General features: G+C 61.8%; 1 protein-coding gene across 6 annotated transcripts in view; it reads left to right on the top strand.

Moving 5' to 3' along the window:
* The window catches only part of ACTN4 (actinin alpha 4), a 69,897-nt gene that overhangs the window by 45,066 nt on the left and 3,709 nt on the right, over positions 1 to 21,122 (top strand). For 3 of the 6 annotated variants that reach the window (XM_032390128.1, XM_032390133.1, XM_032390130.1), the window contains exons 4-17: positions 1,901 to 1,987; positions 3,027 to 3,114; positions 3,615 to 3,693; positions 4,764 to 4,845; positions 5,613 to 5,698; positions 9,898 to 9,990; positions 11,735 to 11,965; positions 12,469 to 12,616; positions 15,954 to 16,104; positions 18,424 to 18,532; positions 18,699 to 18,839; positions 18,914 to 19,096; positions 19,186 to 19,320; positions 20,249 to 20,428. In XM_032390128.1, coding sequence (XP_032246019.1) covers positions 1,901 to 1,987; positions 3,027 to 3,114; positions 3,615 to 3,693; positions 4,764 to 4,845; positions 5,613 to 5,698; positions 9,898 to 9,990; positions 11,735 to 11,965; positions 12,469 to 12,616; positions 15,954 to 16,104; positions 18,424 to 18,532; positions 18,699 to 18,839; positions 18,914 to 19,096; positions 19,186 to 19,320; positions 20,249 to 20,428 — 1,793 coding nt within the window. Of the gene's footprint in view, positions 1 to 1,900; positions 1,988 to 3,026; positions 3,115 to 3,614; positions 3,694 to 4,763; positions 4,846 to 5,612; positions 5,699 to 6,702; positions 6,789 to 9,897; positions 9,991 to 11,734; positions 11,966 to 12,468; positions 12,617 to 15,953; positions 16,105 to 18,423; positions 18,533 to 18,698; positions 18,840 to 18,913; positions 19,097 to 19,185; positions 19,321 to 20,248; positions 20,429 to 21,122 lie in introns of all 6 variants that reach the window. The other 3 variants (XM_032390127.1, XM_032390129.1, XM_032390131.1) reach the window with 1 other exon arrangement.

Consider the following 21,122-nt stretch of genomic DNA (forward strand, 5'->3'; position numbering starts at 1 on the left):
CGCCCCAGGGGCTCCAGAATACCTGAAAGGCTAGCCCCCCGCCCCGCCCCCGTCGCCCTACCCTCCTCGCTGTCTGGACTGTAGCGGAAACCTGGCTTCCTCGTAGGGGCACAGCTATGGGTCCGAGAAGCAGCTGGTGCAAGTGTCATGAGAGAAGCTGTCTTCCCCCCACCCCCCTCACAGGAGCTCCCTAAGCCCCCCGTGACCAGCTTCCTTGTGCAGCCGGCCGGGTAAGGGAGCTGCGGCCTCCTCCCCAGACCGTATCCGTCCCCCTGCTCTGGAGTGCCCGGCGCTTGGGAGGAACGTAGATTTCCTGACTGGATGGCTGCCCTTGCCCTGGGCTCGGAAGACTCGGCCCGGTTTCCGGGTCTGGGCTTCTTAGCCCTGGGAAAGGGCCTGACAGACATTGTGTCCTTCCCCTGCCTCCAGCCAGCCGGCTACACATGTTTCCTTCTCCTGACACTCTAAAGCCGAAAGCTGCCCTCTCCCATCAGCCCGCATGGCTTGGCTGTGGGGAGCGTCTCCGTGGTGGCTCACAAGTGCCCACCTTTCCCTCCCGAGCGTGCCCTTGGGGAAGGTTCGGCCCCCTCCTCTGGGTGACTGCTCTGCCTCCTGTCCAAATCAAGCCCATTCTAGAGTCCTGTTCTCGAGGATTAGTGGGCAGGGTCTCTCCCCGCACCTGCTGCACTGAGATCTTGGGGGGCAGGGGGAGCAGAAGGCTTTCAGAGGACTGCCGTGGCCCGTCTGGCCGGCGGACTCAGGGATGAGGCTGCTTGCCCTCACTTCTCTTACTCAGCACGAGACACGTGGTGCCCTGAGTGTTGCAGAGAGGACTTCTCTCTAAGCCCCCAGAGCTGAAGAATGTGTGGTGCAGACCCTTCTCTCTCACTCCCAGAAGTTGGAGACCGTAGCGGGTTTTTGGTTAGTTAAGGAAGTGTGTGCCTTACCAGCTGGGCCTGCGTCCCTGCTGTCCCTGTCCTGCAGCCTCGTAGCTTCCACAAGGGCGGGGGCTGGGGACACAGCGGTGCTCACGAAGGCAGCCCGCGAGCAAGGAAACCAGCAAACGCGTGGTTACAAATGGTGGTCAGTGTGCGAGGGGGAGAGCGGGCTGCCGGGGAGAGGCACCGGGCCAGCCCCTGCAGATGGGCGGTGGGGGAAGCCATCCCGGGAGAGGTGACGGCAGAGGCTTCCAGGATGGGAAGGACGGCCATCTGAGGGAAGGGCCGAGGGGTGCACTTCGTGGGCGGACGGAAGGTGTGAGGTCCTTCCAGCAAGGAGGAACCTGGCTTGCCAAAGGGACCCAGTCAGAGTGTGCCAGGGAGCGAGGGGCTGGGTCCCCCAGGGCGGGGCTCGTGAGTGGAATTCAGGAGCGCAGGTTTCGTCTGAGATGTGGGAGGGCTTTAAGCAGGCGAGCGGCACACGTCCGATGCGTCTTTTAACGTGAGCGCCCTGGCAGCTGGGTGCAGGTGGGTCGCACGGGGCAGAGGCGGCAGGGTGTCCAGCTCGGGGCGACCACGGTGGCCCGGACAAGGGTGGAGGGAAGCGGACAGATTGTCAACAGACAGCAGCACAGCACGCACCTGCCGGCGGGGAGACGTGCCCGTAACGGCGTGAGGGAGGCGCAGGCGGACGGCTGGGAAGGCCAGCCCCACGCCGGGGACGGGCCTCAGGGAGGAGCGGGCTTGAGCTGGCCAGGGGGGAAGAGGCCCGCAGGTGCCAGGCGGCAGAAGGCTCTGGGGACGGTGCATCCCAGCATTCAGGCGACATCTCCCAGCGAGGGTGGCCCACAGGCCTGGGTAGCTCCCGTCGGACGATCAGAGCTCATCTCTACACAGAGCCAGCAGGAGTCCCCTCTGGTTTTAACAACCTTCTCATCCTTTGCCCCGTTCTCTGCATGCAGAGATTGTGGACGGCAATGCAAAGATGACCTTGGGAATGATCTGGACCATCATCCTCAGGTTCGCCATCCAGGACATCTCTGTGGAAGGTGAGAGCCTGCGAACTGGCAGAGGACAGCCTTTCTTCCCCACCCTGCTTCCACCCAGGTTGGGGCGAGTTAGATTACAATGTTGGGGTTTTGTCTTCCTGCTTGAGGCTCTGCCCTGTTTCCCAGCGTCCCTCCCAGGGCCCGGCCCTGTGCAAGAGTGGTTAGTGAGTTGCTGGGCCAGGCTGCAGGTGAGGGGGGCTCTAGCAGCTGCCCAGCTCTGGTATCCACCCAGAACCCTTCAGCTCCCGTGGTCTCCATCTCCGTGGACCCTCATCCGATCCTCGTCAAATGGGCACGATTGCCCCATTTTACAGTCGAGGAATCTGAGTCACAGAGCAAAGTAGTGACGGAGTCAGGCTGGCCTGGTTCTCCCGCGCATCAGTACCTATGTGTTTCCGCTTGACACCCGCACCCTCCGACCTTCGCCTCCATGACCCGAGGGCCAGTCCAGGCCAGCCAGGAGTGAGCTGCTTCACTTCCCCTCCAAACACTTGGGTGTGCCAGCACGCGGCGGGGATTCCTGCAGTAGGCCACAGCAGTGACCGGCACAGACGTTTCCCCTGCCCCCAGCACCCCCACACTGTCCCTGGGGAACAGACAACCTGGGCCCTTCCCACTCCACTTCGCTGAGGCCGCCGCCGAGCGGGCCGGGCCCGGCACTCCTGACCCTCTGCTGATGCTTCACTGTTCAGGAGAGGCCGAGGCCAGCGTCAGGGGCTTGTTTGGCCGCGTGTTCTGGCAGATAAAGGCATAGGCTGTGTGGTCAGAAGCATGGCGTGGTCGCAGGTCCTGGTGCGGCCCTGGCACTGTCACTTCCCGGGAGGACCCTGGGCAGGTGGCGTCTCGGGGCTGTGCGTGTGTGCGGGCCGGTGCTCAGGACCAGCGGAGGCCTGCGGCGTCTGGAGCAGGAGCAGCTCTTACTCCCGGCTGTGCTGCCCTCCGTCCGACTCCTGTGCTCGAGCCCAGAGTATCACGGCCTGGGGCTGGGTGCTCAGCGTTGGACTTGAGCCCGTGCTCACCGCCCTCGTGTGTTCCTCAGAGACCTCCGCCAAGGAAGGGCTACTCCTGTGGTGTCAGAGGAAGACTGCCCCGTATAAGAACGTCAACGTGCAGAACTTCCACATCAGGTGAGCGCCCGGCCAGAGCGCCGCAGCCCGTCTCCTTCCCTCGCTGCCCCGAGGCGGAAGGCCCGCAGTTGGCCCGTCTCCCTCCGCCGCAGGCTGTCCCGTTCAGGGGGGTCACGCTGTCCCAGAGGCCAGCCCTCGCTCATAAAGGACTTGTCACGTGTCAGGGGCTGGTTGAAGTGTTGACAAGTATTCCCTCCTTTAATCCTCACAACCCCCCAGCAGGCCGTAGGTACTGTTACTACCCCATTTTACAGACAAGGAAACTGAGAGAGCAGGAGGTGATGAGACTTGCCCAAGGTCGCGCTGACAGCAAGTGAGAGCCGGGATTTCACCGCAGTCCGTCCACCTCCCGCCGCTGCGCTCTGCTGTCTGCGTGCAGTGCCCAGCACACCCCCCACCCCGATAAATGGGAATTAGTCCTTCCCGTGGGCGTCCGGGCCACCAGCGCTCGCTGGGTGGTGAGAGGGCCCTCCCGTTCACCTTCTCCTTTCCATCCCCAGCTGGAAGGACGGCCTTGCCTTCAATGCACTGATCCACCGGCACCGACCGGAGCTGATCGAGTATGACAAGCTGAGAAAGGTTTGCCTCTTGCTCTTGCCCTCGGTGGCCCAGAGATCCACAGAGTCTGACCCTGCCCCTGATGCTGGGTCACCTCCCCCAAGCCCATCCATAGCTGGCGTCCTCAGCTGGATTCTGCGCTCAGATAGGCAGGCTAGGCTCCGTGGCTGGTTCTGACCTCCCTCGCTCCCCTTGGGGACTGTCCCCTTCTCCCCTTATGGGCATTGCAACTGCCCACGGTTATTTTAGGGCCTGGCCAGCCATGCCTTCCAGCTCCCCTACCTTAACCTTTTAGCTTTTAGAAGCATTTTCTCTCCACCTAACGGAGAAGAGGGGTAAGGAATTCCAGACCATCACCACTGGCAGGTGTTTCCCGTGTAGGGGCCTGTTCTGATTTGCCTATACAAAGCTTGCAGTCCTGTAAGACCAAGTCCCTGCCCTCTAGGAGCTCCCAGCCAGTGGAGAAGGCAGGATGATGTGTCCAGAGCAAACCTGCCCCACAAGGCCATGCACGTGCACTCAGGCTGAATGGGGGTGGGAAGGGGATAGGGCCAGACGAGTCGGAGGATGGATAATGCACCTGAGCTGGCACGGTCGGGGAAGGGCCCCTGGGGGGGGGGGGGGCACAAGCCTGCACTTGACCTGTTTAAGCCCCACTGAGCAATCGGATTGGGCTCTAGCTGGACATGGACTAAGGCACATGAGGGAGGGTCTTGAATTCTGTGGACAGTGGGGAGACAGTGTGAAGGGATGCTTCGGGAAGGCTAGACCTCAGAAGCTCTCGGTTTACCCCCTCCCCGTCACCCCCCTGCCCCCAGTGCCTGGTCTGGACCCCACTTTCCAGGTTTCAGAACGGAGGTCTTAATCTGGGGTCTGGAGGGCTGGAAAGTGTAAGAAAAGAGCCCAGCCGCATTTTCTCAGGAGAAAAAGTCGACAGTTTGCCCCATGAAGATTTCCAGAGGCCTTCCTTTGGGTGGGAATCAACTATCTGGGTGTCCCCCCTCCAGTCCCCACCGCAGCACAGGGGCCTGAGAACTGCGTGAAGAACGCTTTCCGGTCCTGCCCCTGACAGTTCTTCCTCTTTCCCCCAGGACGACCCTGTCACCAACCTGAACAATGCCTTCGAAGTGGCCGAGAAATACCTAGACATCCCCAAGATGTTGGATGCGGAGGGTAAGTACATCCCTTTTGTTCCGTCACCGCCCTGTTCTGCGGGCACGTCTTGCGGTAACTTGAGGGAGCTGGCCATGCCAGTGAGAAGGCTGAATGAAGCTGGTTGAACCAGGGACAGCGGTCCTGCCCCTGAGCCAGAGCGGGAGCAGCCTGAGCAGACGAGGCAGGCTCAGGGAGGGATGGGCAAGCTGGGAAAGGAGGGCTTTGAAGAAGATGGGTTCTGGGGGCCGCATAAGTGTCCTGCCAGAGCCCTGCCTGAGTCCTGCCCGAGTCCTGCCCCTCTCTCGGGGTGGGCAGGCCAGGTGGCCAGGGAGGGCTGGCCTCTGCAGACAGCCAAGGCGGCTGCCTTCCCTGCTTGCCCCAGGCTCAGAGTCTGGAGCCATAAAAGAGGAGTGTTTGTTTTTTCCTTTTCCGGCTTTGCTCCATTTCCCAGCCGTGCACCGCCCCCAACCAGGACCCATGGCTCTGGCCTCTGGTGGCCCCTGGGGCTGACTGTTCAGCAGCCCCTTGAGGCCATTCTCAGAAAGAGGAAGTGGCCTCATTCTAATCCAGTTCCCACAGCCTTGGCCTTACTAGAGACCACAGGGGATGGAGGGGCCGAGGGTGTGGACAAGCCCACTGGAGTCACCAGGGGTCACTGAATCCATTCTGAGGGTCCTTCTCCTGGGATGCCTGTGGCCTTGGGAGACTTTGGATCCCAGTGAGCGACCCCCCCCCCCCCCGCCCGCCCCTACTTGGGCGGTTTAACCCTTGTCGTTCACTTACAGACATCGTGAACACGGCCCGGCCCGACGAGAAGGCCATAATGACCTATGTGTCCAGCTTCTACCATGCCTTTTCGGGAGCGCAGAAGGTACCGGGCAGGGCCAGGCAGGCCCACCTCGCCGCCACTGCCCAATGCCGCTGCTGCCTCTCGCCTCCCACGCTCACCTCATTTCTCTTGCAGACGGCAGTGGCCTCTCTCCGACTGGAAGCCGCCCCCCCCCGACTCCAGGCGGCCCTGCCCACGTTGTAGTCTTTGCTCACAGTGTCTGTTGAGTGCCCAATCTGGGCCAGACTCTGTTCTAGGCATGGGGCATACAGTAGGGATTAAGGCAGGATCCCTGATCTCATGGAGCTGACATGCCAGTGGGCGAGACAGGTGACAGGCGTGGCCACAGATCAAGTTGTTGCACGTGGTGACGAGCACAGTAGAGAACATGGGGCAGGATGGTGGGGGACAGATGCCGGGGTGCTGCTGCAGCTGGGGGCTGAGGCGGGAGACTTCTGCAGGCACCTGCCGTGATGAGCAGGAGCTGCTGGATGAAGATCAGTAGGGATAGCGTCCCAGGCAGATGGTAGAGCAAGGTGCAAAGGTCTGGCGGCAGAAATGAGCTTGGCTTATTCAAGGAATAGCTGAGAGGAGAAAAATGAGGTTGGAGATGGTAACAGGGCCAAGATGTGTAGAATCACAGTAGTGAGGGATCAGGAGTTCTATTCTCAGGGCCCCTGGAGACCATTTGGCGGTCTGTCCTGGGGTGGTAGCTGGTTACGTAAGACATGATCTCACTGATGTTTTCAGAAAGATTGGTTAGCCTTTACCCTTCGGGCCCTGCACGAGGCTTCCTCTCCAAAGCCAGTAGCCAGTGTCCGAGAGCCAGCTCTGGTTAGAAGAGGGACCCACTGATTTGGACTTGCCCCTTTGCCCTACAAAACCCCCGCGAAACGTGCCCACGCCGCCGGAGCCGGGGTTTGGCTTCCAGTCCAGAGCAAGCGCTATTCCTCCCGCATGAGCCTCGGGCCCGGCCCCGGCCGCCCTCCCTGCAGCTGTCACTCTCTCCTGCCTCTCTCTCTCTCTTTCTCTCTCTCTCTGCGCAGATATTGTAGGCACTCTGAGGCCAGATGAGAAAGCCATCATGACTTACGTGTCCTGCTTCTACCACGCTTTCTCGGGGGCTCAAAAGGTGAGCTGGGGCGGGAGCGCCCCTCTCTTCTGTGGCTGGAGCCTTGCCCTCGCTGTCCCCCTCATGTCCCCACCACCCATTTGTGGTTGGGGCCCTGGCCAGGCCACCCTGCAGGCCGCCCCGGCGTGAGGATGGACGGTTCTCGTGACCGTGGCCTCCCGGTGCCAGCACACCATGGATATCCTCTGTGAACGCAGCCCACCCCGTGAGGACGGTGGTGGCGTCCCGGTGTCTCAGAGCTGCACTGGGCACCTGTGCTCCTGGGCGCTGGTCGCCCCGCCCTTCTTCCTGTGACCCGCGCCTGGCCGCTTGCCCGCTGGCCTGGCTGCGTGCTCTCACTGGGGAGCACTGGCCTTTCCTGCCCTCTTCACGGCTCCTTCCCCTCCCGGACGCCGCAGGAAAGGCTTGGCCTGAGCAGGTTCAATCCTCTCTGGGCCTGCACCTGCCGACCCCGCCCGCGCAGCCGGGCCCCCATCCCCAGCAGGGCCGCGGACACAGCACACTTAGGGGTGTCTGTGCCCAGTGGCAGTGGTCCGCTTCCACGAGAAGGCGCCCAGCTGGCCCTGGGGAGAGAGACCCTGCCTGGAGGCCTGGGCACCTTTGTCCCCTCCACCTGCCTCCCGGTCTCTTGGGCAGCAGTGTAACTCCCGGTGACTCGATTGCATGTCACCAGTTAGAAGTGGGCAGGGCAGGGGAGGAGAAACAAGCTCTCGTTAATTGAGCACTTACTACATGCTGGGCAGTCCTCCAACGAGTCCGCGTGCACAGGTTCGAGGACAGTCCCGGACACGCCCCAGGAGGGTGGGTGCTGTTACCTTCTTGTAACAAAGGAGGAAACCGGAGTTCAGAGAGGTGGGGAGCTGTGCCCAGAGTCACAGGACCGGGACTGCGTCTGCTGTCTCCTGTGGAGCACCTTCCTCGGGGCCACCAGGGGCCCTCTCTTTGCCGTCTGCCCTGGTCCCTGCTCTGTCATTTCTCAGCAGTGTGACCTCAGATGAGTCCCTTCCCATTGGTCTCCCCATCTGTAAAACGGGGATCCTACCCGTTCCTGTCTCAGGATTGTCCCGAGGATGAAATGAACTCAAGTAGGTGAAGGGTTTCGTTTAGAATAGCGCCCAGCCCTGTAAGTGCTCAGTCAGAGATCGGGTGGTCGGAGCGGCCTGCAGGGCATGCCCTGTCCACCGTGGTCTTTCGAGCCCTGTGGCCTCTCCCCGCCCACCCAGTGCGTGGCTGGGGCTTGTGTTTGCAGAGTTCTGCTGGCGGGGGGCACAGGCAGGGAGAGCAGGGGTGTGGCGCGGGCAGCGGCGGAAGATTCCTGGACTCAGACCCAACCCAACTAGCAGCACGTTTGCCACTAGACTCACCGCTTCACAGGCCCAAGCCGGCCTCACTGCCCACCACATCACCCTCTCCTGCCCAAACCGCCCTCCTGGGCGTAGCGCTGGCCTCCGCCGTGGTGGAGGCTGGGAGGCCTTGAGGGATTTGTGGCAGCAGATAGCGGCAGGAGAGCTCAGGCCAGAGCATTTGGGGGTTTGAGTCAGCTGGGCCCCTCTTGTGAGAGAGGAAGGAAAGGCCAGGCTACTGGGAGCTGCCTGCTCACCAGGGACGTGCCGCGCTCAGGGTTCTCCGGCTGTGGGTCCAGCTTCCCCAGCCTGTGTTTACTTCTCAAGACAGTCCTGCGATGCTTTTATTAGTGCTGATCTTTGTCCTCAGAGACTCAGTCCAGCGTTTTGGAGGAGTGCTCTCTGGCATTTGTTTTGTTTTATAAGCGCAGAGCAAACTCCAGACCTCGCAGGAAGTATGCCCGTTCTCTCCTGATCGTTTATTTCTGGTCACTAAGCATTTGCTCCTCATTCCTTTGTTTGCTCCTTCATTCATCAACTCCGAGTACCTAAAACCTACCGAGCCCTAAGTGGGGTGCCAGGAATTCAGCGGTGAAGCAGAGCACCTCTGACTAGCAGCTCCCGCCTTCACGGGTGGATCTGAGCACGGGGTGCCTGTTGTCTCTCCAAGTCAGGGGTCAGGGACTGACCTCCGCGACACCCCCACCCCCCAAGCTGGGACCTTAGTTCTGCTTCCGGCACTCACTTGGCCGAGGCCCTCCTGAGCCTCATCTCTGAGGAGCAGTGCCTGGAGCCGGCGGTGCGTGCCCTGCGGTGTAATGCGCATGTGCGCACACCAGTCCCAGCCGGCCCCCCCTCACCTCCCGCCTGGCCCAGAAGCAGTGTGTGGATGGGAGCGGCTGGGCGTCGGTGCCTGTGGCCAGCGGGTCTGGAGCCATCCCCAAGCCTCTCTGTTTTCCTTCCCCACCACTCCGTAGACCCTCCTCACTCTTTCTGTTCCTGTTCTGTTGCCGTTTCAACTTCTCCTCTTGGACCCTTTCTGTGCTTCCTGAAAGGTACCTGGCCTCTCCTCTCCCCGTGTGGCACCCCCTCGCTCTCCTTCTTTTCCACTCCTTGCATTTTCCCCCAGCAGGACAAGGCAGCACATTGTCCCGTAGTTCTGAGCAGAGACTGGTCACAGTCTCCACCGCTGCCTTCTGCCCCGTGGATTGTGACTGCTGCCCAATGAACCTTCCACACCCACCTCCGAAGGGAGGATTAAGAAGGGGACACGTGTGCTTTGCGGCTGTGCGCAGACTCCTCTGGGGGCACCAGCACCTCCACCTTCCGCCACAGCCCTTTGGCGCTTGGCCTCTCCGCAGCAGACCTTCCCACCTAGGGGGAGACTCCTTCAGGGCTTGGCCCAGCGGAGGACCCCACCCAGCCTCACTCCTCGGCCTTCCTCTCCGTGGGCCTGTTAATCCATTTCCCCCATAGTCCAGGGCTCCCTGACCCCCTTCAGCACCTCCGGGGTCCAGGCCAAGGGGCCCAACCTTCTGGCGGGGGCGGGGGTGGGGTGCCTTAGCAGTAAGCTGTGGGGACGCCGGCAAACCCATCAGGACACAGCCACTCTGGGTGCCATCTTGCTGGAGCTGTGCTTCTCTCCTTCCTTCTTCGGGGAGTGCTGTGTGGGCTGTGGATGGGCCAGCTTTCAGGGGACGAGCCTGTCAGGAGGGAGGGTCACCAGCCCCCAGGCACCCCTGACCGTGGCGCTTCCCCTGCCCCAGGCTGAGACCGCTGCCAACCGGATCTGCAAGGTGCTGGCCGTCAACCAGGAGAATGAGCACCTCATGGAAGATTATGAGAGGCTGGCCAGTGACGTAAGTCTGGTGGCCTCACCGGAGCGGGAGGATTCAGTTGCCTCTGGTTACCCTTGGCCGAAGGTCATGTGACACTTGCAGAGGGGCGGGCAGGTTCGGTGGGGACCCTTCCTAGATAAGGGTATAAGGTTGCAGACTGGAGTGTGGCCAAGCCAACGTGTGACCTTTCCAGGCTAGTTTCACAAGGCTAAGGGTCAGACCCGTGGTGTCACCATGCTCCCTGGCCCCTGCGGTCTTGAGCTCGGGTTCCTACAGAGGTACTCAAGGACAGTTTCCCGAACACCCCACCCCTTCAGACTTATCGGGGGAGGTTTTTAAAAACCTGCCATGCCCTCCGCACGGGCTGCCTGGCTTTGTGGGATGGAGGGAGACCCTGGAACTGAGCCGGTGACAGGACTATGGTTCGTCACGGCGGGCCCTGCGCCTGCACTTCTTGAGCCGGATCTGCTGTCTCCACAGCAGCCCCGGGCGGAGGGAACGTGCATCACCTCTTTTCTGAGTGGGGAAACTGAGACCCAGAGGGTCAGGCACCAGGCGCGCGAGTAGAACAGAGAGCTGGGCTTCAAACCCAGACAGCCCCACTCCAGAGCCTGAACCTGGAAAGTCCACTGGGAACGTGGGTGTTTAGTACATCTCTTCTGGATTCCCTCCTTTATTTTAAAAACTTCTATTTGGGAAAAAAAAAACAAAAAGGTTGACGCTCCCGGAGAGCAGTAGTTTGACTGCTCTTCGAGACTGGTGGTTCCCAGACTTTGGAATGTCATGAACCAGGAATATTTGGGAAAGTAGTTGACAGCCAACCTATAGTGACAAGGATATCTTTAAAAGAAAAAGCTTGCAGGGCACCTGGTTGGCTCAGTCATTGAGGCGTGTGACTCTTGATCTTGGGGTTGTGAGTTCGAGTCCCACGTTGGGGGTAGAGACTACTTAAAAATTGTCAAAAATTAAAAAGCTTCCATCTATTACCACCATCCACCATCTTTTCTAACACCAAGAAAAAGTTAAAAGGTTCTCTTTTGGAACCCCATTGCTTCCTAGGAAAGGGCCCCTGGCACCATGCATCAAGATGTAAAGGCGCATAGATACCTTTTTGCTTGGTTTTCCCATTTTGCCAGAGTTTGGCATTTGGGAACCACTTCTTCAAGCATATCTATGCTGGATAAGAACTGATTTTCCTTTCCAAGGATTGTTCTAGAATGTCCAGTTCGTTTGTTTGTACCTGTCCTCTATCACAGATATGAGTGGCTCATAAAAATATCACTTTCCCCCCCAATTTTACTGTCAAACTGTTTCCATCCCAGGCCCTGTGCCTGGCATGCTGGCTGCCTTAGAATGAGCCCGGCATGCTGTGGGCTCTGCCCTGGAGGTGCTTACGGCCCTTGAACAAGGAAGCAGTGAGATGTCTCTCTCAGTGCCAAGCTCAGTGAACATGGCAACGGGGGGGTCGTGTGGTGGGATATGATGGGAGGGGTGCTAGAGTCGAGGCCGCCTCGCTTCGATATGAGAAGGCGGCCCGGGAGCAAAGGCATGAACAGGAAATAACCAGAGAACAGCACAGTGGTTCGGAGGGGTGCATATATCCCCGTAGTTCCCAGCCATAGGATCCCAGTGGGCGTCCTGGAGAAGTCAGGCTGGGGAGCAGGGGTGATCCCAGGGAGCGGGGGGGCTGGAAAACCCATATCCCTCGTGCCCGTGAGCGGGGCCAGGCCCCCCCAGTGCCCTGAGGCTTCTGCTGGGCCTGCAGCTCCTGGAGTGGATCCGGCGCACCATCCCCTGGCTGGAGGATCGGGTGCCACAGAAGACCATCCAGGAGATGCAGCAGAAGCTGGAGGACTTCCGGGACTACCGGCGCGTCCACAAGCCGCCCAAGGTGCAGGAGAAGTGCCAGCTGGAGATCAACTTCAACACGCTGCAGACGAAGCTGCGCCTCAGCAACCGGCCCGCCTTCATGCCCTCTGAGGGCAAGATGGTCTCGGTGAGTGCCCACGGCCAGGCGGCCAGGGCCCGGGACGTGTGGCCCGACTCCCCAGCCAGCCTGTGGGGGGAGGGGTGGTAGCGGGTACACTTGACTCTTCACCACGTTCCTCCTCCCGCCATCACGCCCTAGAATTCTACACCCATCCGCAAACCACACCTTATTTTGTGTGATGTTTGAATTTGGATCCCCATGATTCCAGGACCTCCAGGTGCTCAAGGCCCCTTTTCAGGAGAGGGACGGTCTTCACTGCACGGTCACCTGGCTCCCATAGCGCTGGCGATGGCGTTCCTTCATTGTCACTTACTCATGTACCGCACAGAATGGATTGCACCCGCCATGTGCTGGGCCCCGTCCAGGCACATGGATCTAGCAGAGCAGGGGCTAGACATGACCCCAGCTGTTTCCACCGCCTGCCTTCTCATCAGTGACCCTCAGGGAGGTATCACCCTGCCGGTGGGCCTGGCTTCCCTTTGTGAGCCGGTTGTCGTGTGTCCCCACAGGACATCAACAACGGCTGGCAGCACCTGGAGCAGGCCGAGAAGGGCTACGAGGAGTGGCTGCTGAACGAGATCCGCAGGCTGGAGCGGCTCGACCACCTGGCAGAGAAGTTCCGGCAGAAGGCCTCCATCCATGAGGCCTGGACCGACGGTACGGTCCTCCGGCCCCCTCAGTCTGTTCCTGTCTCGCACACCCGAGCACATGCGCGCCTACACAGCCCCTCCTGCGTCGTTGGGTCTGTTTGTCAGACCCCCTTTCCTGCTGCTTGGGGACGCGTCTGTCAGAAACGTGGCTCTGGGTCCCCCCAGCCCCAGGCAGAAGGAACACTTGGGAGCTGAGCTTCCCCGTCTGCTCTAGCCTCCGAGACTACTCACAGGCAGGCCCCTGCAGGGCCGAGGCTGTCCTCCAGGAACACAGCCGAACCTCATCCCAGTTCCAGCCAGAAGGGAACCCTTGTCCCTCTGCACTCTGCCGTGTCTTCCCCGAGGATGGTGCCCCTGCCGGGTCGAGGCGGCGGGGGTGGTGGGGGGCGCAGGACAGGCCCTCCCATCCCTGGAAGCCTGTGTTCAGATATGCCGCCCGCCTTCCCACTCCTGTACCCTTTGTGACCATGGACTTGACACGGGAGAGCCCGTGCTGGGTGGGCCTGTGTGCCTGGGCACGGTCCTTACAGGAAGGCTGGGCAGCCGCCTCCTGGTTCAGCTGCCTGGCCTGCAGATGGCGCTCGCTGACCACCGGCGCCTCCCCGGGAGCTCTTCCTCCCGTTCAGGGGCCCGGGACCCCGGCAGGTTGGCTTCTCCCAGGAGGGCAGCCGGTGGAGCCTGCTGTTTCTCGGCGGCCCTGCAACTGCCTGCTTCCTTCCCATCACGCCCCTGGCCCTCGGTCAGGACCCACACCTTGGCTGAGATTCCAAATCCCGGGGGCGCTGAAAGCCTTCAGAAATGGGCCGGTGCCTGGGAGAGCCACGAGCCAGGACCCCCGCCCACCCACCTGTGGCCGCCTCCTTCCCGACGGTGCCCTGCTGAGTTCCGCCTTCCTTGTGGGGCTCAGTGTGGTGTCGTCCTTCCACCCCACAGTCCCCCACCGGGTCCTCACTGAGCCTCTGGGGGCTCCTGTCGCTGCTGGACAGGCAGCCCCGGCCCAGGCCAGATGCTGAGATCTACCGAGAGGCCCCAGCCCTGCCGACCTGCCAACACGCCTCCTGCGGGATCCGCAGCCCCGGGCCCACGTCCCCCGTGTCCCTGGCTGCAGCGCTGCTCACAGCCGCCCTTGTCACGTTAGTGCAGGCCGCTGTTTTCTGGCACCCGGAGCGATACCCAGTCCCTCCTCTGCCGGGGAGAGCGTGTGGACGAGGCGATGAGGAGTCGGCTCAGGAGTGTGCTGGGGCCGGGTGGTGCAGGCACCGTCTCGACCTTGCAGCAGGGTGTCCTTGCTGGAGGCAGCGGGGGTGCCATTTAGTTCATTTGCTCCTTCATTCGACTCTTCCCTGAGCCCAGTAGTTTCTGGGGGTGGGGGGCTGGCCCCGGCGCAGGGAGCCTCGTCAGAGCGTTTCTCTCGTCAGAGGGCCCTTGGGCATGTAAGTGGATTTGCCTGGACTCAGCAGTCTTCTCCTGTCCTTATCTGTGTCCGTCCTTCCACGGACCCTGGGCCTCATCCCTGGGCGCTTCCCTTTTTGGTCTCTTCGCCCATGTCGTCAGCTTTTCGGTCCATCACCTGGAGCTGCAGGGGGCCTCGGGGGATGGTGTCCTGAGGCTGAGGGGTGTGGGTGTGATGGCCCCACAGAGTTCTTCCCCTTGGAATGACTGGGGCTGGCCTTCCCCCACAGGCGTTGAGGAGAAGTTGGCTCAGTGTGTAGCCAGGGCCCAACTGGTTCAGCGGCCTCCACACGCCCCTGCCTCACCCCTGCTGCCCTGCAGGCACTTTGGCATCTGGCCCTGCCCTTCATGTCAGCCTGGAGCCCCCAGGCAGGCTTGCCCACTCTCGTTCCCAAGACCTGAAGCTTCTGTCCTCTGAACCACCCAGTTATGCAACACAGGAGGACAGACTGACCTCCTGGCCCCTCTACACTCCTGGGATCCCATGCTAGCAGCGTCCTTTCTCTGGAGGGGGTGGGCGCAGAGAGAGGGCTGAGCCACCATCGTTCCGAGTCCCCCTCCCCATCCCCCACAGCTCGCAGGGGCGAGGGTCCGTGTGGAGGCTGTGCGGAGGGTTTTGGATGGTCAGGGAGGAAAAATGAAAACGAGCGTCTGCATCCCCACTGTGACTGCCCCTTGGCCTGAATCCAAGGCATCCGTGGCCACGGGCATCTCCTCCTGACTCTCCCCAGGGCCCCCCTTGCCAGCTCCGTTGCTGAACTCTGCTGAGGCAGAGAAGTGGTAACCTACTATTTCGGGTTCCCACACTTGGGAGAAAGCAATTTGGTGAAGGGAATTGCAAGCTTGCCTTTGTGGTTAAGCCTCCTGCCCCGGGGCTGGGGCGGTGGGCCTGTGGAGCCTCTCTCCCAGGCTGCCGCCTGCTGCCCACCTGTGCCAGGCTCTGTCCTCGGGGTGGCTGAGGTGCTCATGTACTAGCTCCGTGCCCGCCCTGCCTGAGACTTGAGACCAGGCGCTGGCCTCGGCCCCGCTTCACAGATGAGGGAACAGGTGGGGAAAGGCCGCATGCCTCCCCAGGCAGGCAGCTGTTGGTCACATGCTGTGGTGCCACGCTGAGGAGTGGGTCTCTGAGCTGCCACCCCAGGGGTAGCCCCCAAGGTGGCTTACCTGAAGCAGAGCACCTTTAGGAGCCAGGGGTCCCAGCCACCTTCGCAGACTGGCCTTTCCCCACCCTGTTCTCTGCAGTACCTCCCCATGGTTACAGGGCTTCTTGGAGCTTCTGGCCTGGGGTATATAATTAGCCAGGCTCCAGGACTAATAATAGCGTGCCTCTCCTCCTTCAAAGGACCTGACAGTGGGCCCCACCTCAGTGCGCATAGTAGGCCTGTAGGATGGCATAGGACACGGAGGTGTGTGACAGGACCCCACCCCGAGGGAGCCTGGCCCCCCAGTGCCAGGGAAGCAGGCACAAGGGGTTGGGCCCATGGAAAACTCTGACTGGAACTCTCCCCCTGCGCCCACCCTGCCGAGGCATGGGCTACAACCCCAGATGCTGGCCCTCTGGGGATGGGTGTCGGCCTTTCCAGCGGTGGCACATTCCCGTCCTTACTGTCCACTGATAGAGGGCTCTAAGTTTAGAACACACAGGTTGAATCGGGATATAGGTCTCAGGCCCCCTAGTCCCACAGTGTCTCCTAGCTCCATCCAGGATATAGTTGGGCTTAGAGATCCCTTGAAAAGGCAAGGCGAAAGGCTCTGGAAATTTCTAGTCTCCATGGCACCGTCCTCGGTGAGGCAGAATGTGGGGTCTGAATCCCATTTTCTAGGGTTGGACAGCCCCCTGGACTCCCATTGCGCTGTCGTCTAAACACCTCCTGCCCTCTGCCCGCCCCCAGGGAAGGAGGCCATGCTGAAGCACCGGGACTATGAGACAGCCACCCTGTCGGATATCAAAGCCCTCATTCGCAAGCACGAGGCCTTTGAGAGCGACCTGGCCGCGCACCAGGACCGCGTGGAGCAGATCGCAGCGATTGCTCAGGAGCTCAAGTACGTGAGGGGTCGTGGTGCCCCTGCCCAGGGGTGGGGGGTGTCCCGGCCCTCTCCGTCCCCCACCCCCGTCTCCTTTCACATGCCAGGGAGGGGCCTTACGGGATGATCCCTTTTGCCCACTTGGTCTTAACCCCAGATGAGAAACGGAGTGGGACCTCTTTTCTCAGGCAGAAGGGAGGTCTCTGACCTCTTTCCTGATGGCCTTAGGCTGTAGGGGTCCCTGGGGCTCTACCTTTTGCCTGCCACACCAAGGAGAGACCCCCCGGCCCCCTGATGTGGGGGGCGGCCTAGCCCCCGCTGCTCCCACCCGCTCCTCCCTGAGGGGATTGGGCTGCACAGAGAGCCCATTGTTCCGCCCGGCCCCTTCCCTCGCTTGCTCAGAATACACTTATTGTGCGAGCTTCCAGGCGGCTGGCTTCTTCGCCCTCCCTTTCCCGCCCCAGTCAGATAAACTCGCGCACAGTTAGTACACCGAACCTCCAGAGCCGGGGAATGGGGCCTTAGGCCGCCGGCACAGTGGCCAGCAGCAGGGAGGGCCCAGGGAGTGGGAGGCCTAGGCCATTACTTCATGGAAAATCCACAGGGCCTGGAGGGGCGGCATGGCTCCCAAAATAGCCGTCTGCTCAAAAATAGGATACTTGGCTGGAGCTGCCCTTTCCACAGACACCCCCCACCCTGCCAGTCATCCCTAAAGTTCTGCTTGTTTCTACAAGGCTGGGGCCCAGCTGTGGTGCCTGGTGGAGCCCACGCCAGGCAGGGCCGTTCTCCTCCCTGACTCACTCCCTCTGCACTGCCCCGTCGCTTTGGGGGTTTCCGTTTGCTCAGCCAGAGGCAGAAGTGCTCAACTGCTTACCCGGGGGACCTCCCGGTCGTGGGAAGACATTGTCCCTTGGGGTCTCGCAGCCTCTTGTGGGCTTGAGCCTCAGGGCCTGGCACGCCCAGGTGGGGCAGAGTGAGGTCACACGCGCAGATGTCCCTGAGCGGTTGTGGGAGGTGGGATGTGGGCATGTCCCGCCACTGACAGGCGAGCCCCTGGACGCTGATAGGAGACAGGCTTGGGGTAGGTCCTCGGCCAGCCTGCCGCCCAGGCACCGGGAACAGACGTGGGGCACCCGCTCTCTGGGGTGAGAGCAGGTGGCTGCTGAGGCAGCTTTTCTGGACAGTGGTGCTGCAGGAGGAAGGAAGGGTGGTTTGGGGGTGCATTCTGTTCCCCCAAAGATGAGTCAGAGGGCCAGGTGCTGGCCAGGATGAGCCTGAGTAGAGAGCCCAGCTGAGCGCTGGTGAAGAGCAGCAACAAGCGCTCAGAGCACTCAGTGCTGCACATGTACCGGCTCCTTTAATCGCCCGGCAACCCCATGCTAAGGAAGGGGAACTGTGGCTCCGGGCGGCCGAGAGGCTTGCCCACAGTCACACTGCTGGGGGGCAGCTGAGCCAGGAATGCAGCTCAGGCTGCGCGGCCCCTCTGTGGAGCCCAGCCATGGTCCCCGGCCCCATCCCCCATGTCCTGTTCCTCCCAGACTTGTTCCCTGCTCCCCATCCCTCCCCAGGCCCCCAAGGTTCCGCCTGTACCTCGACTCCCTGGAAACCTCCTGCTAAGAGAATCCAATGTCTGGAGCCCAGGAGGAAGGAATCCTGGGCCAGGCAGGAGGAAAGTAGGCGCGGGAGGCATGAGGGGCCAGGAACCACTGCATCACCCCACTTCTTTCTTAGATGTAGTATTAATTGCTTAGAATGACATTGCGGGTTCGCTACTCATTTTTTCTTTGTGTTTATTAAAATAAATCCTTTTAATCACTGTTGGTGCATTTATGCACTGAGGCCCCAGGACTGCTCTCAGCACTTCACATGCATTCGGTAACTGGATCTCCACAATAACCCCACGCCTATTTCACAGAGGGGAAAACTGAGGTCTCCAGAATAGGGAATTCACGCAGCTGGGGTCACACGAGTACAGAATCAAAGAGTCGGGATTCAGACCGAGGGAACTTGGCCCAGGAGCCCATTGTTTAGCCAGCGTGCTCTGCTGGACCTTGGGGTGACAAAAGCAGTCCAGACACAGGCACGGTTGGGGGCTGCATTGGGGGGGTCCCTGTGTTCGCATGTGACAGCGATTCTCACAGCTAGTCAACACGGACCCCCCCCCGCCCCTCTGTGACCCCTCCATCTGCATTCCTCCTGCCTTGGGGAGGGCGTGGGTTTGGGGGGGTGGTGATGGAGGACTGGTGACCTGGCACCAGGGGCCAGGGGGACCCAGCCTCCCCACCCCGCCCCCCGCTGCCCGCCGCCGGGTCTCATGGCCACGTGCCCCGCCCGCAGTGAGCTGGACTACTATGACTCGCACAACGTCAACACCCGCTGCCAGAAGATCTGCGACCAGTGGGACGCCCTTGGCTCTCTGACCCAGAGTCGCAGGGAAGCTCTGGAGGTGAGGGGGGGGTGACGTCACCCGCGGAGCCCTGTGCCCCTGGGGGCCGGTGGGGGGCGGGTGACACCGGGAGCCCCCGGCTTCCCCCGACCCAGCCCCGGACCGCCAACCACCTGCTTGCCGACTGACCTCCCCGCTCGGTCCCGTCCCTGCCCACACGCACCAGAAAACGGAGAAGCAGCTGGAGACCATCGACCAGCTGCACCTGGAGTATGCCAAGCGGGCGGCGCCCTTCAACAACTGGATGGAGAGCGCCATGGAGGACCTCCAGGACATGTTCATCGTCCACACCATTGAGGAGATCGAGGTCCGCTCCCACCCGTGCTGCCTGTGGGACCTCTGTGGGCCTGGGCTGCCCTTCATGCCGCCTCCTCCTTCCAGGGCCTGATTTCAGCCCACGACCAGTTCAAGTCGACGCTGCCGGACGCCGACAGGGAGCGCGAGGCCATCCTGGCCATCCACAAGGAGGCCCAGAGGATCGCCGAGAGCAACCACATCAAACTGTCGGGCAGCAACCCTTACACCACGGTCACCCCGCAGATCATCAACTCCAAGTGGGAGAAGGTGGGTGGGCTTGGCGGCGGGGCCGGGGTCGGGCTGGCCGGGCGAGGGGCCACCACCTGACCGCCGTTGTTCCCCCCCCGCCCCCCCAGGTGCAGCAGCTGGTGCCCAAGCGGGACCACGCGCTCCTGGAGGAGCAGAGCAAGCAGCAGTCCAACGAGCGCCTCCGCCGCCAGTTCGCCAGCCAGGCCAACATCGTGGGGCCCTGGATCCAGACGAAGATGGAGGTGAGGGCCTGTTGCCCAGCCTGGCTGCGCCCAGGAGAGTCTCTTAGGGCAGAGTGGAGAAGGAGCCGCCGCGAGCGGGAGGCCGGCCGCCCCTTGCGCCGGGTCCCTGGTCCTCCCTGCTGGGTCTGCCTGGAGCCCCACTCTGGGAGCGACGGCCGCCCCCTGGGAGTGGGAGGGTCTGTGACTGTGTTGTTGGAAGCGGCAGCGCCCTCCAGAGGGCAGCGGGGTGGAGGAGTCAGGTAGGAGAGGGTTCGCGTCTCGGCTCTGCCCTGCCTGCTGACCAGGAGGTCAGGTGCAGTTTAACTTCTGCTCCTGGGTTTTCTCATCCCTAAAAGGGGATGGAAACAGTCTTTTCATTGTCCCGGCAAATGCTTTGGGCACCGCTCTGTGGCAGCCCCATGGCAAGCCCTGGTGTTGCTGGGACCAGGGTGGCCCAAGTGCAGACCCTTCCAGCGGGCTCACCAGTGAGCCTGGGGACCCAGCCCCGGAAAGTTTGCAGGGATGCTGATTGCAGCCCTGGGTGCACCTCCCAGAGTGCTCACTACGTGCCAGGCACCGAGCCGGGGCCGGGCTGGGGCTCTGGGCTGGCTGAGCTGCACGGCCACCCTGGGAACCCACGCTTCGGGTGCTCGTGCTCAGGAGCACAGATTCTGAAGCCTGAGCCTGCCTCTCACTGTGAGGAGGTGATGTGTTCGGGTCTCAGTTTCCAGGCCTGTGGCCGTCCTGGGCCTCACAGGGAGTCCGGGGTGTGCACTGAGGTTAGGCCTCACTGGCCTCAGCCTAGACACTACCCCCCTCCCCCCCGGCAGCTTGTACAGTGGAGGGGGGCCTGGAGGGGACAGTCTGCGAACAGCAGGCTTCCGGGCGGGGGGCGGGGGGATGCCAGCAAGAGGCCTTCCCCAGCCAGCAGCCCTTGCCTTCCGAGCAGGAGATCGGGCGCATCTCCATCGAGATGAACGGGACCCTGGAGGACCAGCTGAACCACCTGAAGCGGTACGAGCGCAGCATTGTGGACTATAAGCCGAACCTCGACCTGCTTGAGCAGCAGCACCAGCTCATCCAGGAGGCCCTCATCTTCGACAACAAGCACACCAACTACACCATGGAGGTAGGGCCACCTGGCGCCCCCGGCCTCCCCTCCTGCCCGCACCGGAGGGTCCCTGTGGCAGCACAGGCCCGGCCTCTCTAGGCCAAACAGGTTCTGCTTGGTAGAAAAGGCGTCTGCCACTTTCTCTCTCCTCTGTGTCCCTCTGACCGAAAAGACTAGATCAAGTGTATACGCATTTTTAAAAAATCAGTTTTCCCACCATTTCTTCCATCACCGAGACAGCACAGGCTTGGGACACACTTGTGGGAGAGCTGGGAGGGAGGGCGGCCCCTGCCCACTGTGGCCTCGGTGGCGACGTCCTGGCCGGAGGACACAGATCAGCGCGGGCACCCGCTTGCTGTGGCCGGGTTGACGTGTCGGGGCTGGTTGTTACCCTTTGGGCAGCCTGACCTTGTCCATGGTGACGCTTGATGCCCTGCAAGTGCGGTGATACCACAGAGAAACCCAGGTCGTGCCCCCCCACCCCGAGAGCTGGTTAAACATGGCCCCCCATATTTCTGCGGTTCCCGCGTGGGTGCGGCACATGGACCAGGCCGGCCCTCAGCTGCTTCCCTTAGCAGACACAGACGTGACGTCACCCCGCTGCTGGGCAGAGGCGGTGGGGAGGGGCCATGCCTCTGTCCCTGTGTGGGGCTGAGGCGCACGGGAGAGCGTGGGGCTGGGTTGGCGTTTGGGAGAGAGTCAGGGCTAGCCC

Source organism: Phoca vitulina, unplaced genomic scaffold, assembly GCF_004348235.1.
Source record: "Phoca vitulina isolate PV1807 unplaced genomic scaffold, GSC_HSeal_1.0 scaffold58, whole genome shotgun sequence".
In the NCBI taxonomy this organism is placed as follows: domain Eukaryota; kingdom Metazoa; phylum Chordata; class Mammalia; order Carnivora; family Phocidae; genus Phoca; species Phoca vitulina.